Below are 21,553 nucleotides of genomic sequence, written 5' to 3' on the forward strand. Positions count from 1 at the left end.
TGATGATGGTTTTTGTTAAGCACTTACTATGTGCCAGGTACTGTTTTAAGCCCTGGAGTGGATACAAGCAAATCAAGTTGGACACAGTCTCTGTCCCATGTGGAGCTCACAGTCTCAATCCCCATTTTACAGAAGAGGTAACTGAGGCACAGAGAAGTGAAGTGACTTGCCCGTGGTCACAGAGCAAACAAGTGGTAGAGCAGGGATTAGATCCCATGACCTTCTGAATCCCAGGCCCATGCTCTCTCCACTACGCCATGCTGCTTTCTGGAAGGCATATCTGTATGCTTTGCTTAGAGCAACAGTTGCAGAAATGATTGAAGAACAATCTGTGGAACCACTATCAAAGTAGAAAGCAGCAAGTACATTCTCCCAGGTTTTCTTTCTTTTTTTTGGTATGGTATTTATCAAGCATTTACTATGTGTCAAGCACTGTTCAGAGCACTGGGGTTGGTACAGATTAATTAGGTCAAACACAGTCCCTACCCCACATTGGGCTCACAGTCTAAATAGGTTTTACAAGTGAATTTCACTCTGCCCATGTAGACCCAGTCTCAAAAGAGCTCCCATCTCCCCATCCCCTGTTGTAAAGTTGAAAAGATTGTCCATGCACTTCCGAGAGTGGGAAATAATAATAATAATTATGGTATCTAAGTGCCTACTATGTACCAAGAACTGTTTTATTCACTGCAATAGATACAGGATAATCAGGTTGGGTACAATCCCTGTCCTACATGGGGCTCACAGTCTATGAAGGAGAGTGTAGTGTTTAATCCCCCTTTTACAGTTGGGAAAACTGAGGCCCAGAGAAGTTGTCACTTTCCCAAGGTCACAGACAAGTCAATTGGCAGAACTCAGGTCCTCAGACTCTCAGGCTCATGGTCTTTCCACGAGGCCATGCTGCTTCTGAAAAAAACTGAATCCTTTAGGAACATATTTACATTCTTTTTTGTATATTGTCAGATGCTAAATTAGTGCATCAAGTTAATTTTGTGCTCCCTGCCTTGAGCTGATTAGTGCACATTAAATTTCATGCAGTTTGCCTGCAATGCGGGAGTCTCAAATTCCATTGATTGCAGGAAAAACACTTTCCCATCATTTCATTACTAGTATTTTTGTAATATCCCTGGTGTGCCCATACGCTCCCTATAGAGGACTTGGAATTAATTGTTTTAGTTTATAATGCTTGCAACTTTTCATGGGCTACATCATCCTAGCTGAAGATAGTGGCTTTCTAAAGTAATCCAGTTACCTGTTATGATGGAGACTATTAAACATAGAAGGTGATTTTATCCATTAACTAAGGTACCGTAGGGAACCAGAGGGAAAAAAACAAAAAAATTGTTTGGGTTCACTCTATTGCCTGGATCATTTTTCTCCAAAATCATTCAGTCCATGTTTCCACACCCCTCAACAAACTCCAGTTGTCTATACACCTCCTAATCGAACAGAAACTCCATACCATTGGCTTTAAAACATTCAATCACCTAGCCCCCTCCTTCCCTCCTCCTACAACCCAGACACACACTTCACTCGTCTAATGCCAACGTACTCACTGTACCTCCACCTTCTCTGTCTCGCCACCGACCTCTCACCCACGTCCTGCCTCCCATCTGGAACACCTTCCTTTTTCATATCTGACAGATAATTACTCTTCCCACCTTCAAAGCCTTATTGTGGGGCACACCTCCTCCAAGAGGCCTTCCCTAAACCCTCATTTCCTGTTTTCTTACTCTCTTCTGCATCACCCGGACTTGTTCCCTTTACTCACCAACCCCACAGCACTTAGTATATATCTGTAATTTATTTATATCTGTGTCTGTCCGCCCCCCCCCCCCAGACTTTAAGCTTGTTGTGGGCAGAGACTGTGTCTGTTATATTGTTGTGTTGTTCTCTCTCAATCATTTAGTACAATGCTCTCCACACAGTAAATGCTCAATAACTATGGTGGAGTATATTTGTACTCAGATGGAGAGTAAGCCAAAATGCTTTTACTGAGTTACAGCCAGTTTCACCTCCTAATCCATTACTAAGATTTCACCCCAAAGTAATTAACTTATATGGTATAAACACCTTCCTCAACCCTTCTAGTCTGCCTGATCTCACAGTGTGTTGCTGCATTTTGCGACCCTAAGAAACTTATTCCTGCCCCACTACCCCTTTTCCTCATATTTGAGAGAAACTCTTTGATTCCCTCACTTTCCCAACTATTTAATTTAGATCAACTGGTTCCCCCTCATTCTGGAGTCCAACTCTCTTTGGAGAGTTGACCCATTGTGTTCTTACCAGATTGTACCCTCTCCCAAATGGACAATTGATGCACCCTTTCCAGTGTTGCTGTTGGGTTTTTTATGGTATTTGTTAAGTGCTTAATATGTGCCAGGCACTGTACTAAGTGCTGAGGTAGATACAGTTAATCAGGTTGGACACAGTCCATGGGGCTGCCAGTCTTAATCTTCATTTTACAAAAATGGTAACTGAGACCAGAGAAGTTAAGTGACTTGCCCAAGGTCAGACAGCAGACAAATGATGGAGCCAGAATTAGAAACCAGGTCCTTCTGACTCCTAGGCCTATGCTTCATCCATTAGATTATGCTACTTCTCAATACTTTCCCTTATATATTGGGCTACCTGCAGTTTCCGTTTCTTTTTGCCTTTCAGGAGAAATGCAAGAATGCACTTGTGTCACGCTGCTTTTGGACTTAAGCTCTAGTCCAGAAGGGGTTTTGAAACCCTTGTTTTCCACCTAAACAATAATATATACAGGAAGTTTTGCCCACAAAACCCTCCAGAATAACTAAACATTAAAATTTGAGGGTTAGATTGTCAGCCTCAAGGAGGGATTATAGGAATTACTATAATTTTACTCCAGGGCGTTGTGTTCAAAGAAAACACAATTCCAAACAGGCTTCTAGGTTTCTTTTTTAGAGATTCTATAGACCAATCAGTAACAAACCATTATTACCAGTGATTTTTTTTCCCTAGAATCCTCCAGATTGCAAACTTTTAGCATTATAAATTATTAATGCTGCATATATAAGCCAAAGTAAGGCAATGTTTGTTCATTGGTCATGCCCAACTGTGGCACTTTGGATTACTGGTTTGGGATCCAAATGTGTATTTTTATTGCTATAGGAATGATGATCCATGCCGATCAAAATTTCAATAATTTCTTTAGAGTCTGTAAATATTGGCTCCCACTTCATTTCCTCGTAACACAGAATAACATTTTTAAGGCAAGTGAAGTCTAAAGCCCATATCCCCAAACACATTTTATGCCCATTGTGATTCATATGCATATCATCACTCCTATACTGCTGCCAGTATGATATTGGTTCTGTTCGATGTGGAGGTGGCAGATGGGGTATTCAGATAAAGAATGGCATTGAGATATTTTGGTTGGATAAGGAATTAGTGGGAAAACTATTCTCCAGTTAACTATTTACAACAGGGTTTTACCAGAAACAATCCATTTATATTTATTATATTTAATTAACTGGTTTGTACAGGTTAATATAAAGGTCCTGTGGAGGTGTTACTGCCACCATTTTACAAAGATACCTATCAATCAATTAGTCATTTATTGAGCACTTACTGTACGAAGAGCACTGAACTCAGCACTTGAGAGGGTGCAGTACAATAGGGTTGGTAGATATGATCCCTGCCCAAAAGGAGCCTGCAATCTAGAGTGGGTGGCAGACACCGAAGTAAAATATAGATAGGGGAAATGGCAGGGTATAAGGATATGTAAAAGCAGCATGGCTTAGTGGATAGAGCACAGGCCTGAGATTCAGAAGGACCTGAGTTCTAATCCCAGTTCCACCACCTGTCTGCTGTGTGACCTTGGGCAAGTCGCTTAACTTCCCTGTGTCTCAGTTACCTCATCAGTAAAATGAGGATAAAGAGCCCCATGTGGGACAGGGACTGTGTCCAACCTTATTAGCTTATGTCTACCCCAGCACATAGAACAGTGCTAGGCAAATAGTAAGTGCTCAACTAGTATCATAATTACTATTATTATAAGTTCTGAGGAAGGGGTGACTATCAAGTTGTGAAAGGGTAAAGATCTAATTGCATAGGTGACACAATGGGAAAGCAAGTAAGGGAAATAAGGACTTAGTTGGGGAAAGCCTCTTAGAGATTTGATTTTAGGATGGTTTTGAAGGTTGGAAGAGTGGTGATCTGTCATATATGAACAGGGAGAGAGTAAGGCTGGTTGTACACAAAGTCCATTAACTTGCAGCTTCCTCAGCATAGGTAGTTTCGATTTGAGAGATGTAATTTCTCTATGCACCCCAAGTCCAGCTTGAGTGGAAAGGTTGCATAAGAGCATGATTTTTTTAAAACAATGTAGTCTGTTTCTCTTCTCTCTCCACTCTAACTCCTCTTCCTCCACTTCTCTTCCCTTGTCTATTGCAGGTTTCCTGTAAATAGCCCACATAAATCTTTCTCTAGGGTAAATGATTTTTCTTTCTGTGTGAATTCCTTTATGGGTTGATTAAATGCTTCATTGGATGGGCTGGGTTGCTCATTTAAAAGCAATTAAAAGCATGTTATAACTAAAAGACACTGTGTATTTTAAACTTTCTCTGCTTGTACAGAGAGTCAGGGGGAGTGAGTGGAAGTGTCTATAACTGGTTACCATGCAGCAGTTGGCCAGTCTTAAACTTGAGCTTCACTGCACAGTTAAGTGGAGCTCTGGCAAATATTCAGATAATGTGAGCCTCGCCTGCAGCTAAACCAGATCACTGAGTGGTAATATTAATTAATCAATCATATTTATTGTTTCTTTTGTGCGGAGCACTATACTAAGTGTTTGGGAGAGTACAATATAAAAGAGTTGGTAAACACATTCCCTGCCCACAATGAGCTTACAGTCTAAGGGGGAGACATATTAATATAAATAAATTATGTATCCATATGTACATGTTGTGGGGCTGAGGGTGGGGTGAATAAGGTCTAAGGGAGACCCCGAAGAGAATGAGAAAAGAGGAAATGGGGGTTTAGTCAGGTAAGACCTCTTGGAGCTGTGGTTTTAATAAAACTTCGAAGGCGGAGAGAGTCTGCCAGATATATAGGGGGAAGGAGGTCCATAACAGAGGCAGGATATGGGTGAGGGATCGATGGTGAGATAAACAAGATTGAGGTACAGTGAGTAGATTGGGGCTGGAGGAGTGAAGAGTGTGGGCAAAGAGTGTGGTATGGGTTGTAATAGAAAATCAGAGAGGTAAGGTAGGAGGAGGCAAGCCTATGGTAAGGAGTTTCTCTTAGATGCAGAGGTGGACAGGCAACCATTGGAGTTTGTTGAGGAGTGGGGAAACATGGACGGAAAGTTTTTGTAAAACTATGATCTGGGCAGCCAAGTATGGACTGGAGTGGGGAGAGACAGGAGGCAGGAAGGTCAGCAAGGAGGCTGATGCAATAGTCAAGGCGGGGTAGGATGAGTACTTGGATCGGCATAGTAGCTGTTTGGATGGAGAGAAAGGGGTAAATTTTAACAGAGTTGTGAAGGAAAAACTGACAGGATGTGGTGATGGATTGAATGTGTGGGATGAGTCAAGGATAACATCAAGTGCTTACTGCATGCGCAGAGCACTGTATTAAGCGCTGGGAGAGAATACATAAGTGAGAATTAGATATGGTGCCTGTCCCTTGTGGGACTCATAGTCTAGAGGATTAAAGCCAAAATAATCCTCTGTGGGACCAGAACACTCCATTTGACTCGCTTAAGTGGATCCAATTAACTGCATCGTTGCCAATTCACCATTTCTTTTGGTGCTTTACAGCACCTTTACAGGCAGCATTTCACGCCATATGGGAGGACTTTCTTGATCAGTGCTCTGTGGTGTGGAATTCTCTGCCCAAAGAGCAGCCTGGAAGAAAGCTTAAGATCCATCTCTTTGTACTAAAAAGTCTTAGGCACATCATATTGATATGGTTCCCAAGTAGCCTGAAATCAAAGAACAGTGAAAAGTCTTCACACTTGAGCCTGTTCAACAAGGTATCTTCAGTGGGTCAATAGGTCACATATAAGGGTGTTGATGGGTATGTCCAAAGTTATATTTTGTGTGATACTCTGCCTTAACTGTGTTCTTCTTTCGTACAACTTCTCAAAACATATTCCATAGACGTGAATAGCTTATATAATCTCTCCTTTTCTTCTAATTTAGAAACTAGTGTTCCCATTTTAGGAATTGCATCTGCTGAGATAGGTGAACAACACATTTTCTGTTTACTGATTCGTCTTCTAATATCCTACTAAATCAGATTTCAGGCCTGCATTTTACGCATCGAACAAGGTTAGGGATAATTTTTATGTTAAGGATGGCTGGGCAAAGTCTATAATTAAGCCAAAAAGAGATGTCTCCTCCTTTTGCCAGTATGTTACATCAATTAAATGGGTAAATAGTAGCTTCCCTAGAGGGCTTCATGTGACCTTCTATTGATTAAGACTGCAGTGAAATGTTATTTGCCATCCCGTTGCAGAATGGAAATCAAGTGGTAGTTTTCAAAGACAAACTGCTGGATGTGAAACAAATCATAGCCTCCTTCCCTTCTTACCATTCTCAATTCAGGGCCCAACTGTGAATTCTGGCTTAGTTTCTTAAATCAGTCAGCTTCGCTGCCTGGTGCAGTGAAAGTGGTAATCTAGATGACCCCACATTCAGAAGGGTGTTGAAGTGACCATTACCTCTATCATTACTTCTGAGTGATGCATTATTTAATAGGGTAACACAACTTCAAAAAGGTCACCCAATTAAAAATAGATACCTACAGCAGCTGCTGTGATGATTGCCAATAAGGACAGGAATCCAACTGGGCATGAGTCAAAAGAAAAGGTTGTCTTCCAGATGGCATTTTTAGATCCCATTTGTGTCAGGTATACTTTGACTTGCAGAGAAAGTCAGTGATTTGTCTGGAGCAAAGAATATGTCTTGCACCCTTAAATCCTCATTGTAATATGTTGAACTGAAGCAGGCAGTCTAATAAGCACTTGATAAAGAGCCTACAGTACAGCCAAAGTATAAACTATTCCAGTCATGAGAGGAAATAAGTAGAAAAGTGCTTTTGAAGGGCACGTCCCCTAAATGAAAGGTTAAAAGAGCACTTTTCTTAAATAAACATTAAGAACACCTTATAGAGAAGCCACTCCCCCCACCCCCGCAGCCCCTCCACTGAAAGGATTTATTTATTCTATTTTCAGAATAATATTTCTCTTCTGAAAATGAGACTCAAACTCATGGTCCAGGCTTTCAGGAGTTTAGGAAATTTCCATGTTCCCTTGTCTTTTGATCAGGATCCTCAGGTGGGTGGGGTGTGGGTTTGGTCCAGGGCAAACCTAATGGCAAATTGAGAAGAGGTTCAGAATTGAAATGTTTCTTAATAGATGTAAGGATAGCTAAGTCAGTAGCTATCAGCAAAGAATAGGGGGATTTTTTTTAGCAACTTCGGCACAGAAAGACCCTACGGGGTAGTAAAACCAAAGACTGGGGGGTTTCCGATGGTACCTTTCTAACCCTGAGGACAGATGTAAGGAAGGGACAAACCCTGTTCGCTTCTTCAAGCATCCTTTGTTTGGTACCACTGTCAGAGTCAGAATAGAAGGCAGGGTAGATCACTGACCTGACTCAGTATGGCTGTGCTTTTATGTTCTTAAGGACACTAAACTTTGAGTCCAAGAGACTGGCATTTTTCTGGAAAATTACAGCCTCATATGCACCTTTTGATTTAGCCTTGAGATCTTTCCAATTAACAGCTGTTTTCTGAAGGCATTAGTGGTAGAGGGGTGGTCGCTCCCCTCACCCAATTGCCAACTTTGCCTTTATCTCTGCCCCTCTCCCTCAGCACGCCCCATCTCCCCAAAGTCTATGCAGAATGGGGAGTGGGTGTGTGGTCTGGAAAAGCAGGTGGGGGTGCATTAAGGCCAGGTTTTCCTGGATAAGACTGGAGATGAGACAAGACATGATTCCAAAACCATGGGTTGGCCAATTCCTGCTTGCTTTTGAACAGCATTTAATGGTAGTGTAGTCCTCAATCAATCAATGGCATTTGAGTGTTTACTGTGTGCAGAGCACTGTACTAAGCACTAAGTCCTTTGCAGATCCTGGTCCAAAAAGGAATCTTCCACTGGTTTAAAATCACTAGAAAATTCCTTTCAAAAAATATGCCCGATCTTGTGCAGATGTGGGAGGTGGTTAATGGAGGTGTGTGGGAAGGGAACAGAAGTGTGGAGATGTAATCTAGACTTGCCAACCCCAGACCTGACTCTTCTGTTACTTGCATGAGGAATAGAATTACCCGAATTTCTTAAATAACTTTATTAACTAAGTGTACCCAGTTAATTGAGAAATTCAGGAACTACTTAATAGACTTTGGAATGGGGTAATAGATATAAATATTTATTGGCAGCCCCACTCTCTTCTTCCAGGAGTGAGAAAAGAATAAATTAGATAACATCCTGGCCCTGGCAGTCAGAGGACCTGGGTTCCGATCCCAGCTTCACCACTTATCCGCTTTGGGACTGGGCAAGGCACTTCACTTCTCTGTGCCTCAGTTACTTACCTTATCTGTAAAATGGGTTTGAAGACTATGTGGGACAGGGACTATGCCCAACCTGATTACCTCCCCCATCCCAACCTCCCCCTAAGACTGCAAGCTCTTAGTGGGCAAGGAAAATATCTACCAACTCTGTTATATTGTACTCTCCTGAGTGTTTAATACAGTGCCCTGCACACAGTAAGTGCTCAATAAGTAGCATGTAAACAGAGTTACATGTGATTAACTCTGTTAAGGAGTAGATACTATAATACAGTCTCCAGAGCAGAACTGGATGACTGCAGGGGGCTTATGGGATTACAGTTCTGAAACCCTAAACTAATGGAGGCCCCTGAACACCCCACAGTGTGACCCCTTTTTTTTTACAAGAGCTCCTGCCACTGCAAACCCCATCACCACCAGTAGCCACCCGGAGGAACACGCTTTCTCCCCCATCACTCCCCCTTCTGAGGCTTTCCCTCCCCTCCCCTCTCTGCATCTCTGGACCATTCCTGGGGGAAGTTAGAGGGGCCGCGTGACAGCCAAAGCCCCCAGCCTTGCTAAAGCTGCAGCCCTAGGTAGCCCAGCTCAGGAGACCTTGACCTCAGTTTCAGTAAGTCGAGAAGGGAAGAGATCCTCCAGACCAAAGGGGAGAGCAAGGAGTTTGGAAGATCACTCACTCACCTGCCCTGTCCTCTCCTCCCACTCCCTTGCACTACAAACCCTGCAGCCCCGAGAAATCCCCAAACCTAGCAGCTAATAGCCCTGTGCTAATTGTCCCATTAGCACTAGCTAATAGCCCATCAATTAGCATTTACTAATTGATGGGGGATTAGCAGTTGTTAATAGGAGTAATGCCCAGGGCACACCAGCAGCTGTTTGGATCTCCGAGGAATCAGTCCCAGTCCAAGGCCTAGAGAGTAACACTGGAGAGCTAGTACGAAGAGGGGAAAAGCCCCTCATAGGTTGTGTATGTCAAGGCTCCACAATTCTTCCCCCTCTCCCTCCCTTCTTTCCTCTCTCCCTGCCAGCAAAATAGTCCGAGCCCTCAAGTATGTGTATTGAGGGGTAGTTTAGGGAAGAGCTCACCCACAGGGCAGGGGAGTGACTTTGGCAGCAAGGCATAATCAGAGTGAAGCTGAGGAGATGGCTTCAGTGTTAGATGACACAGCATGATGCAATGATGTTACGCACCGTATGTAAGCCCGGTGTGGGCTGGGATTGTCTCTATTGTTGAACTGTACTTTCCAAGCGCTTAGTACAGTGCTCTGCATACAGTGAGTGCACAATAAATATAATTGAATGGATAAATGATCATAATGGTATTAAGCGCTTACTATGTGTCAAGCACTGTTTTAAGTGTTTGATGTAGGGGTGCCCACCCAAAATTGATTAACATCGGGGCCCACGGGAGAGGACGAGTGAGTTATCACTCCTGAATGTATCACTGTCTGAAACATATTTAGCAAGTTTAGAAGGGCACCTCAGAAAACCTAAATGTTCCGCAGTGACTGGATTCAAGGTAATCAGATCACATCCAGTCCCTGACCCTTACAGTCTAGGAGGTGGGAGAGCAGGTTATCTTATCCCCATTTTAGAGGTGATGAAACTGAGGCACGGAGGTGGAGGTGTTTGGTGTCTTGCTCAAGAGCACACAGCTGGTCTAGAGCCCAGTTCTACCGATTCCCAGTTCCAGGCTTTTTATTTTTTACTAATCTTCACTATCTCCCTTCAAATCATGTACTGAAACCCCTCGGTCTTTTCTTGTCTAGGCTAGGTAACCGCAATTCGTTTACCCTTTTCCTATGCATCATCTGAGTGGCAGGCAAGTGAACAGGAATCATGGGGGAATTCTGGAAGAATGAGCAGGGCTGGGAACAACATAAGCACAGATGGAGGGAAGGTGTAGCTCAGACTCAGGAATCTTTTGAAAATTTCAGCCAGGGCAGATACAGTCTTAAACTGAACATGATAACTATTCCACTCCAACATCAACATTCTACTCTAAAGGGCTATTTTTTTCCATGGAAATCTTTATCTTCCAGAGCATTACATTTGAGTGTAATGTCTATAAATGCAATTTTCCTAAGCATACCATCCAAAAGCAAGAATAGCATATGCTAAATCAAGCTTTTTGCAATAACTATTTCACTAAATTCATGTGAAATAACCTGTTTTGATGGATCCAGATTATTTTTGAAATTGAGCCTCTAGGTGGGAATGGTCCCAAGTCTACCAAAGTAAAATGCTTCATCAAATTATCCCCTTTCTCTCTTTCTGGAAGAGATAGCATAACTAGCCCACTAAATTCCTGAATTTAAGCAATGATATGTGATTTATAGAGAACTTGGACACAAAAATTGAAATGCAATTCAGCCATGCCACAAGTAGCCATTAGCAGAGCCCAACCAACTGTCCAAATGTGATTGGTAGAGCAAACTTAAAAAAAAATTGGAATCCACGTGGGACATAGGCCAGTGAAAATATTAAGGACTCAGGCACAAGACCAGGAGCATGAAACTTTATATTGGGAAGCTCTAAAATCAGACCTCATTTGAGTTGGACTTAGAGGAAGGGGGAAAAGAGAGAAGGGAAAGAGTCTGTGAGAGTGTGTGTGAGGGAGGGAGTGAGAGAGAGTGTGTGTATGTTTGTGTGTAAGAGAGAGCATGCAAGAGTGTATGTGTGAGAGGGACAGTGGGAGAAAACATCTTAGGGAAAGAATGAGAAAGTACTGGGAAACCCACTCTCAAAAGGCAGAGTGGAGAAGGAATGCAGGCCCTTCCTCTTTGCCACTTCTGCCACAATCCGGTGAAGCTCAGCTCATCCCTGGGCTCTGATAGGAATGAAAATGACCGATTCAAACGGGTGTAACCATAACCCTTTCCCTTCAATTCTACTTTCTTTTGAAACCTGTTCAAGTAAAGAACTCTGACATCCATATTCCTCTGGGAGGAAAAGCCTTACCTACCTTGAAGAGTCTTAAAATATTAGCCACCATGATGGACACAGAACTTGCCGCCGCCCCTATCACGCCCGATATCTTGTCTGGCTTAGTGAAAATCGGTGGGTCTCCATTGGCACACTTCACATCCGAAGCGTCTTTCTCTATCAGAGCTTGCACGAACGTTAAGGACTGCTCCAGAGCATAAGTGTCCCTGGAGCAAGTGTCCAGGATGCGAACACCCAGGGTGATATTGGCAAGAAGATCGGGATCCTTATTGATCTGATCTATTGCATACAGCATGGCTTCCAGCCTGTGGATCCCCTTCTCCTTTTTCAGCTCCCCACAAGGCACCCCTCTCTCTCCTTTGGCATGGACAGGGAACAGTCCTCCCAAAATGACATCCCCATCCACCCGAATGGAATGGGCATATTCCTGACCATGAGTTCTTTGCAACATCGTGAGAATCCAATAGAACTTGGCGGTTAATAGGAAGGGGCAGGAGGCTGACCGCTTTCCTTCGCATACCATTGTCTCGGAAGGCGTAGTCACAAGGCAAAACCCAAATTTTATTCTTGCTGCAGAAGGCGGAGAACTGTTTGGAGCCACAAATTCCGCCGGGTACCATCCGGGCCCATGGACGATGGACGGCGGTGGGACTCAGGGGGCTGCCAGCCGAATCTTTTTGAAGTGAGCGTCACAGTGAATGTCCACCAGAGCCATCGATTCCGTGGGCAACCCGGTCTCCTATGCCACCCCTAGAGTGGTGGGAGAATAGGATGGTGGGCCGAGGTTCTGGTGTTGGGATGAGGTCCACAGTTCACGTCTTTGAAGTCGGTCCTTGAAGTCAGCCTGGCAGCTGAAGAATTCCTGGAAAAAAAAATGATGGCGGGGAAGGGGGGGAAATGGAGTTAGTTCCCAGGGCCTCTGTTTTTCAGGCACTTTCGAATCAGAATTACATTTCTGCTCATTTTCCCCTTCGGTAAGAAACTAACTCCTCCGGGCCCCCTGTGAAGTCCAACACCTCAGTGTCCAGGGAAATTCATGATGCCATAAGGAGCAAAAGTAACACTCGAATATCTAACACTAGGTTGGCACCTCTAAACTGAAAAGCAATTTTTATGGATTTTATTTTTGATGACTTTTTAGTTCAGGAAGGTAGTAACCTGGAAGAGATGTTAATATTTTTAACATTCTATTTTTCAAGAGATCATGGATTTCTTATTTTGATTTTGTCCACCTGGTCTGTACTCCAAAGTATCAAGTTGAAAGACTTCCTTCTGTGACGTAGTTAATAAAGCAGAAGTGTCTTGATGAAAAAATATTAGCTGCCTCAGATTTGCCTGTAGGGAAAAATTAATATTCAACCACAAAATCTACTCCAAGGGTTAAGAAAATAGTATCAGCTGCATGACTTATGAAAGTGTCAGTTGTATAGTGTAACTATACCTCGTGGTGCTGTAGTTTTTAAAAAGCAAAGATATTCCTATTTGCATTCTATAGATTTTAAAATTTGTTTGTGGATGAAACTAATATGGTTTGATTATAAACTCACCTTGAAAAAATCAGACTTGGCAGTCAACTAAAGAGCTTGATTCTGGCTCAGTAGGAATAATTGTTACTTGGTCAAGGCCATAAATTAATATTGGGAAAATCCCTAGAATGAGAGACTTCCAACTAATATGATTTAAAAGAAATAAGAAATTTAAGAGGCAAAACTGTAACCAGTAAATTCAAAATTAAGCACATTTTCACAATACTTTATAGTTAATTTAAAGTTTGTGCTAACCTAAGAGTAAACACTTAAGCCACAGAGAAGAACAGAAACTTCTGGACCACCATGATCTTGGATAGATGATTGTCGGGGAATGAGACTACAGAAACTCACACTTGAAGTGTGAGACACTCTTTGGCATTGACAGCATTTCTCTACCCCACCACCTCTTCTGTTTCTAAAGTGAAATTCCTTCTCCCCCTTTCCACAGCCATGAACTGTCTTTAACTTCTTCATAACACCAACTATATCTCTTCTCCTATTCCAATTAATCAGTCTATAGTACTTTTTGAGCTCTTTGTCAGGGCAGTAATATGCATTTGGGAAGGTACAGTAGATTTAGTATACGTGATTCCTGTTCTCAGGGAGTTTATAATCTAGCAGGGGAGATAGACACCAATGTAACTTTCAGGTAGGGAAAAGCAGCAGAGTTTAAAGACAGGTGTATAAGCACTATGGAGGAAGCAGGTAAAAAGAATATCCAAGTACTTAGGGGATGCAGGAGTGTTGAAATGGCACTTAAGGAAATAGGGTGGAGAAGTGACAGAATAATCAAAGAAGGCCTCCTGGAGGAGACGTGGTTTCGGGAGAGCTATGAATACTCTTTCTCTTTTGCAATTTAGTGTAATGTCTGTAGACTGTAAGCTCATTGTGGGCAGGGAACGTGTCTACCAACTTGCATTATACTCTCCCAAGTTCTTAGTACAGTGCTCCGCACACAGAAAGCACTCAATAAATACTATTGTCTGAATGTCCATCTCCTCCAGTAGACTGAAAGCTCCTTGCAAGCAGGGGTTGTGTCTACCAACTGTATTGTGGCTTAGTCCAGTACTCTGCATACAGTAAGTGCTCAATAAATTCCACTGATTGGTGGATAAACCCTTCTCCTTAATGTTTCCCTTCTGCACCCCCTTAACTGCTCATCCTGCCCCAACCCTTCTGCTCCTGCCTGCCTTCCCACCACTACCTCTGAGGACCCTCCTGTACACGTGACCGACTGCCTCTATGGTTCCCGTAGAATAATGCCATTGTGTAATAAATTACACTAGGTAGTTACCATAGATCCCGCTCCCTTCTGCATCATCCTTACACTTGGATTTGCTCCCTTTATTCACCCCTCCCTCAGCCCCACAGCACTTAAAATGCACGTATCCATTATTTATTTATATTAATGTCTGTCTCCTTCTCTAGACTGAAAACTCGTTTTAGGCAGGGAACGTGTCTGCCAGCTCTATTATAGTGTGCTCTCCTAAGCGCTTAGGACAGTGCTATGCACAGAGTAAGCAATCAGGAAATATGATTGATAGTGATATCCAGTTTTTCTGATCCTCATTTTTAGAAAGAAATGTGTGTGGCATAATGTGTGTTTATCCCTTGCCTCCGAAATATCAGTCCAAAGTTATTAATGAAGAGCCCAATTCTCCCAGTGCCCCAATTTATTCACTGGTTGTAAAGTCGGCCCTTAAATAGGAGACTTAACTCTTTCCGACCTTAAGGGAATCATTTGCACTTGCTGTTGTGAATACACAACGCAGACAATAGTGCCCTAAGGGACCACTAGAGGCCTGAAACGGTTAATGCTTCTTCCTCCCCCGAAGACCTAACTGGTGTAACACGATTTACTAACTACATACCTTTTGACACTGGGAGATAGGGCTCAAAGAATCTATTTCAATCTGACACAGTTTAGCTTTAGCTCTCTCCATATCGCCTAGGAAAGAGACACAGTTATTCTAATCATTCATACAGAATCACATCACTTTTGCATGATTGATCCTTATTAAATATTGCCTTTTTCAGTTTAGCTTTGTGTGCTCAATTAAATAGATTTCTAAATGTGAACTCATCCTTGTTATAATCAGTGAATTAGTAACCTGTCTGTGGCACAGATCTTAACTAGTCTGCCTTGTGTATTTCCCAAGTGCTTAGTACAGTGCTCTGCACACAGTAAGCGCTCAATAAATATGATTGATTGATTGTGTCCACTATTTGGTTCCAGTCAAGCAATCATATTTATTGAGTGCTCGCTCTGTGCAAAGCACTGTACCAAGCTCTTGGGAGAGACAGTATAACAGAGTTGGTAGACATGTCACCTGCACTTAACGAGCTTATAGTCTCAGAGGAAGAAAGATGTTAATATAAATCAATATATTATGGATTATATATATATATATATGTATACATATATATGCCGTGGGACTGAGGGAGGTGTGAATCCAAGTGCAAGAGTGACACAGCAGGGAATGGTAGAAAAGGAAATATGAGCATAGTCAGGGAAGACCTCTTGGAGGAGGTGTGCTTTTAATAAGACTTTGAAGAAAACTATGGAAAGCTTCAAGAATTTGGCGTACCAATCAGATTTTCTAAAACACTGTTCTGCCTGTCTCCCACACTTCATATTACAACACAATAATGCACGCTTTTACTAGAAGCTTCCAACTTCTCCCTTAAGGTCAACAAGATATGAAAACTTGTCTGGGAAAAGGAAGAAGCCAGAATGTAGCTTCATTAGTCGTTCACACAATTCTTAAAGACCAATAGTGTTTATTTTTGAACAGCCATTTAGTGTCTAAGCATGGGAGCAAAACTACAAATTACATGGTTGGAAATGGCCAAATAATGAAATAGTGACTAGATTATTCAGATTTTTCAATTAAAAGAAGATCTTCCCTCATGAAATATCTGAATAACTAAAGAAGGATTTTTTGGGGGTGGGGGGGTGGCCCGGGGTGGGTGCCAGGGGTATGAATTATTCAGTTTTCATGAATAGCTCCAGACTGAATCAACAGAATCCCAAATGAGTGCAATTTTTCACATGCGTCCAAGTTTAGTTATTTTTGTGTCATATTTTAAGAGCTGGGAAGTTTTATATTGACTCCTTTTGATAGTGAATCTTTGGACTGAAAGCAATAAAATTTGTACTTTGAAAGTTAAAAAATGTGAAAAAACTGAAAGCAAAACCTCTAGAAGTGAAACTGGTATCCAAACCATCTCACTAACAAGTGTTGAGCTTACAAAATTCCAAGCCTCCTATTTTCATTTGAACACTGCAAATAATTTTCACTCTTTTGGCGTTGTTCTAAAACAGAGATGGTGTTTTTTGTCACCTTCAATGCTGTAGAATGTGTGTGTGTGTGTTGGGGGGGGATTTTTAATAGTAATGAGGATGAATTTAATGATTAATCAATCAGTTAATCAATGATCTTTACTGAACACTTACCTTGTGCAGAACACTACCCTAGGTGCTTGGGGGCATACAATAGGGGGAATACAATACAATAGACGCAATCCCTGCCTCAAGGAGCTGACTGTCTTGAAGGGGTTGCACAAACATCAGGCAAGGTTTTGACAATAAAGCATGGTCATTTTTATTTCATTTATAAATTTTGATTTTTTTCTGGCAGCATGAGCGAAGCATGTAAGTCCTAACTGGGTTTGTCTGTTAGCGTTACAAGTGACAGGATGCTACGAACACAGCATATCACAGAAGGATTTATGGAGTGATTTTAACTGAAAAAGATGTTTAAGTGGTAACAAGTGAGTGTGAGTCAGCATAGTACAATAAAAGCCTGCAGGAAAATGCACAAGAATATGAGAGATTTTACCTTGCATCTAGGGCTGATCTCAAACTAGAATCTTGTGTTTAACTTGAGATTCCTCAACCTGAGAGGAATGTGGAGATTATAGGGAGGCTTCAGAAGAGAGCCAGAGAGTTGTCTGCAGGACTAGATAATAAAATCTTCAAGGAAAAGTTAAAGGAACTGGGATTATTGAATTTGGAGGTGAGGGCTTGGGAGGAGGAAGGCTGAAGGGTAAGTTCATGGTCTTCAAATATCTGAAGGTGTATTAAGTTGACAACTGTTCTCCATTTTGACACTGAGCAGAAAAAGGGGAAATGGGTATAAGTAAGCCTGGGTGGGTTATTAAACATTCAAATTAGTCCCAAATGGTGGTAATTATCCCCAGAGCTGATCTTGGAAAGGACCATCTTCCAAGCATAAAAATCAAATTTTCAATCTTTCCAAATCCAAAATGTTAGCAGGGGCCCAAACCTGAAGCTTTCACAAAGGCCAAACCCTGACCAGTGTAGAAAACTCTAGAATCGGGCAGATTAAAGTCAAGAAAGTAGGGGGGAAAATATCTGAAAACAAACACCACTTCCTCTTTCCCTTATTGATCCCCTTCAGAATGAACTACAGCCCCACTAGAATCTGTGATTTGATTTTCCATCCTGAGCCTAACAGATGAATGACAAGAAACTTGTCCAAGGGAACCCAACCTGCAGGATAAATCGCAGACCTCCAGAAGGCTGCATCTGGGCTTCAGAGGAAACATGGGCTACACCACTGCCCTGAAACACTGACAACACATCTCCAGCCTAAAATTCAAAGGTCTCTAGGCACTAGACATAATGAATATGTTTGTCAAAGGAAAAAAAAAGTGGAAGCAAACACACTGACTGCTAGAGATAAAAAACAAAACAAAACTGTATTTGTGGCTCAGTTCCTTACACTCTGTAGGCAGTGTTCATTCTTACACAAAAAATGCTACCACTAAGTTGCCAAGGTGAATGTCAGCCTGGGTTATTGGCTGCATAATTACCATTTACACAAATTAGGGCTGAACTGCAACAACCTCAACTTGCCTGATCAACTTTTAAAAGGCATCTTACTTTCTGCTCTTATTCTTCCGGGGGCTTGCCTCTACTTTCCTTTTCACCTAACCGCTCAGAGTCTGCTCATTTTTCCCGCAGCTTCTGCTCAGCAGAACTAGTTCTAGTCTGAAAATTTACTCATCTGACCCAGATGACAGTAGGAAACTGGGGTTTTCCTTCATCATTTGGGAATCTTTGCACAAATGAACCATCCTGCCCTCCTCACTCAAACCCCCTGGTAAATGATCTTAGATATCTCTCTGATCCGCTGCTTCGTAAGAATGCATTCTTTGCCTTTTCCAGTTTACCTACAGACCTTCCAGTTTTCTTAACACGTGGAGAAATCGCATTAGGAAGTCTAGCTAAGGTTTCTCCCGTTGGATATGGTTTTTCTCTTGGAAATTATCAGCCCTAATGATCGGAGTTTGAATAGCACTTAGACTTCCCGCAGCTTTGTCTGGGTTCCCCAGCACTGACCCTAGCGACTCTTCTTCGTAAGCAGATGCCCGGATAAACCCAGGGTTTCTGTGGCCCAATCAACTGATAAAACGCCATTCCCTCATCAAAGAGGGACTTTCCAGGCTTTATGCCTTTGACGACTGGCTGGGGGCTCTTTTTCCCTTTGCTCCTTTAAAACCAAGTTCAGGATATCATCTGACTGCTTTGTATTTCGCCAGGGAGAGCCCAGATTTCCCGATAAATCCCCAATCTAAATGTCAAGAGCCCTCCAACTCCCAAATGGCAGGGCGGTCCGGCTGTGCCTGCCCTCGGACTAAGGAATCGATGCGGATTAGCCGGTTTTTAGGGAGGCGCATCGATTTTGCAAGCCAGGATGGCCCTTGTCCTCCTGGGGAGAAAAGAGCAATCCCTCTTGTCCCCAAGGACACCCCCTTCCAGGGGAAAATTAATAAGCACCCCAGAGGCCGGCGGAGGCCCACCCTCGCCCCCACTCCCGTGGGGCAGGGATGAGGAAATCCCCCAGAGAACTGGTGGGGGTCCCCCCTCTCCCTTAGGTGGGTTCCGGGCAGAGTTTCCTGCATTCCTTTGCGCCAAGCATCAGCTCGAGAAGTAGACTGAGCTCCGGGGGTGGGGGGAAGGGGAGGAGGGCTTGGACCAGCTGAATCTGTTGGGTCTGGGGGTTTCAGCGTGGCTGAGGGACTAGCAAGGGCGCGATGGCCAGATTCCCCATTCCCTCGGGACATTCATTCCGGTTAGGATTGGGGGTCTTAACTCAAGGAAAAAAAGTGGGAGCCCGAAGGATGGTTAAAGCTGGCAAAGAGTGGGGGTGGGCGGGGACGGGAAAGAGATTCCCTTATCTCTTCCCCTCTTAGATCCCTTCCCTTCCCCTCCTTTTACAGTCTCTCTCTCTGTCTCTCTCTCTCTCTGTCTCTGTCTCTCTCCCCCTCTCTTCCCAAGAACTCTTGAGTGCCTGCAGGCTCATCGCCAAAGCTGCCACCTCGGGCATAATTTTGCCCTCCCAGGGCAATGGATCCCACGCAAAGCGGGATGTGAGTGGACGTCTGTAGAGAAGGGATTTTCTGCCGGCTCCTTTATTTTGCCAGCCGGTGATGATGATAATAATGATGGCATCTGTTAAGCGCTGACTCTGTGCCGAGCCCTGCTCTAAGCGCTGAGTGGTCTTTGCCGAGATGAGAGGGGACCACCCCACCCCCTGAGTCGAGCCACGTTGAAAATAGGACTGAATTTTGAAGCCCCCTGGAGTCCTCGGCGTCAGCGGGGAGACCCGGAGGAATGCCCAAGCCCGCGGCCGGAGATGAGACGGCCACTGAGGCAAAACTTGCGGGGAGCTGTTGGGTTGCCCGCTGTTTGGGACCAAGCCCAAAACCGTGTCCCCATCCCGCACCCCATCTCTCCTGGACCCCGGGTCAGCCTGCCTCCCCGCCCCGCCACCGAAGGCTGGCCGAGGCCGGGGCCGCTCGGGGAAGACTAAGGACTTGGGGAATACCTCTCGGCAGGTGCTGGACACCAAGCGGGAACCGTCATCTCCAGTATCTTTTTCTTTTCTTCCCTGATAGCGTCATCTGAATATGCAGGAGAAAATCTAGGGCCAGGTAGCCCTGAAATCCTTCAAAATCTGCTGCAGGGGTACAGCAGAACGTCTTCGCCAAATCCCCTACCCTCCTCGCGCTCTCCTTCCCAATCCTCTTCTTCTCTGCTTCCCTCCGGAACCAAATCCATCAAATAAACTTTTGGGGGGCATTTCGCCAAACCTTGGAGGGGACAGCCAACCTCCTTCCCCCCATATACCCCCCCACACACACTCACACACACACACACACACACTCACACACACACACACACACACACACACACACACTCACACCATCCTAACAGTTCAGACACCCCCCCAGTCCCCCAAAGGTGAGGGAAACCACCTGTCCCTTGGCACCTTCAAAACAACCGAAACGAAGCCAGCCCCCCCTCCCCCCGGGCCCAACCCACCGCCCCCTTGCCTCTCCGTCTTCCCACCCTCCTCTCTTCTCCCCGCACCTCTCAACCCCGCCACCTTTTGCGGGCTCCCCAGCCTCGTCTCGCCGCCAAAGCCTTCCGCTCGGTCTTGCAAAAATCCAAATCGCCCAACTCCGGAGGGGAGGGAAAAGCCACCGTGCAAGTTGCCTCCCGAATAGCAAAGGCAAACCAAAATGTAGATAGATTGGATAGATAAATTGGATAGATAGATAGATGATTGATAGATATAGATGTGTGTATATATATATATATATATGCATTTATATATATACACCCCAATAAGTGTACTTGCTGAAAAAGGACTGGGCTACACACACACACACACACACACACACACACATATATATTGTGTGTGTGTATATATATACATACACACATGGGCTATATATACTCACATACATATATATAACCCATATATACATCTCTGTATATATATATATGTACATATACATGTATGCATATATAGCCTATATATATACACGGGCTACACACACACACATATATATGTATATATGGGCTATATATATATATACTTATATATAGCCCATATATACGTCTGTGCATACTTATATATAGCCCGTATATGCATCTGTATATATATATATACACACATCTATGCATATATATATAGCCTATATATACATATAGATGTACACACACACACACACACACACACACACATATGTAGCCCAGTCCTTTTTCAACAAGTATACTTATAGGGGTTTGAAGGTGTTTTTGTTGTTGTTGTTTTGTGGGAGGATGGTTGGTTTGGGGGTGGGGGCTGTGGTTGGTGGTTTGGTGGCGGGGCAGGGGCCCCAGGGGCAGGTGCAGGGGCATGTCCTTACCCGTGTTCAGGCAGCGGGGGCCTGGGCGGAGCGGGCACGGAGGCTGGGGGCTGGAGGCTCCATGCCGGCGCATGCTGCTGGGGGGCGCGGGGGGCGCGGGGGGCGCGGGCACGGGCGGGCACGGGCGGGCCACTGGCGGCCACTGGCGGGCCACTGGCGGGCCACCGGCCGTCGGGCCGGGGCGGCCGCACTTGTGGCTGTCCTCGGTGCTGAAGGAGGCTGCGCCGGTCGGGGCCCCGGCCGTGCCAATCCCCGAGCCTGGAGGCCCGCGGCGGCCGCGATTGGGCAACCGCCTCTTCTGTGCCATGCGGGCC

General features: G+C 44.0%; 1 protein-coding gene across 1 annotated transcript in view; it reads right to left on the minus strand.

The window, feature by feature from the left end:
- Positions 1 to 21,326, minus strand: part of GRM8 (glutamate metabotropic receptor 8) — a 438,522-nt gene extending 417,196 nt beyond the window's left edge. The window contains exons 1-2 of the mRNA XM_038752335.1: positions 21,240 to 21,326; positions 11,504 to 12,346 (exon numbers count right to left, since the gene is read on the minus strand). Coding sequence (XP_038608263.1) covers positions 11,504 to 12,007 — 504 coding nt within the window. The 5' untranslated portion in view covers positions 12,008 to 12,346; positions 21,240 to 21,326. The remainder of the gene's footprint in view (positions 1 to 11,503; positions 12,347 to 21,239) is intronic.
- Positions 21,327 to 21,553: the final 227 nt, after the last annotated feature.

This window comes from Tachyglossus aculeatus, chromosome 10, assembly GCF_015852505.1.
Source record: "Tachyglossus aculeatus isolate mTacAcu1 chromosome 10, mTacAcu1.pri, whole genome shotgun sequence".
Taxonomy (NCBI): Eukaryota; Metazoa; Chordata; class Mammalia; order Monotremata; family Tachyglossidae; genus Tachyglossus; species Tachyglossus aculeatus.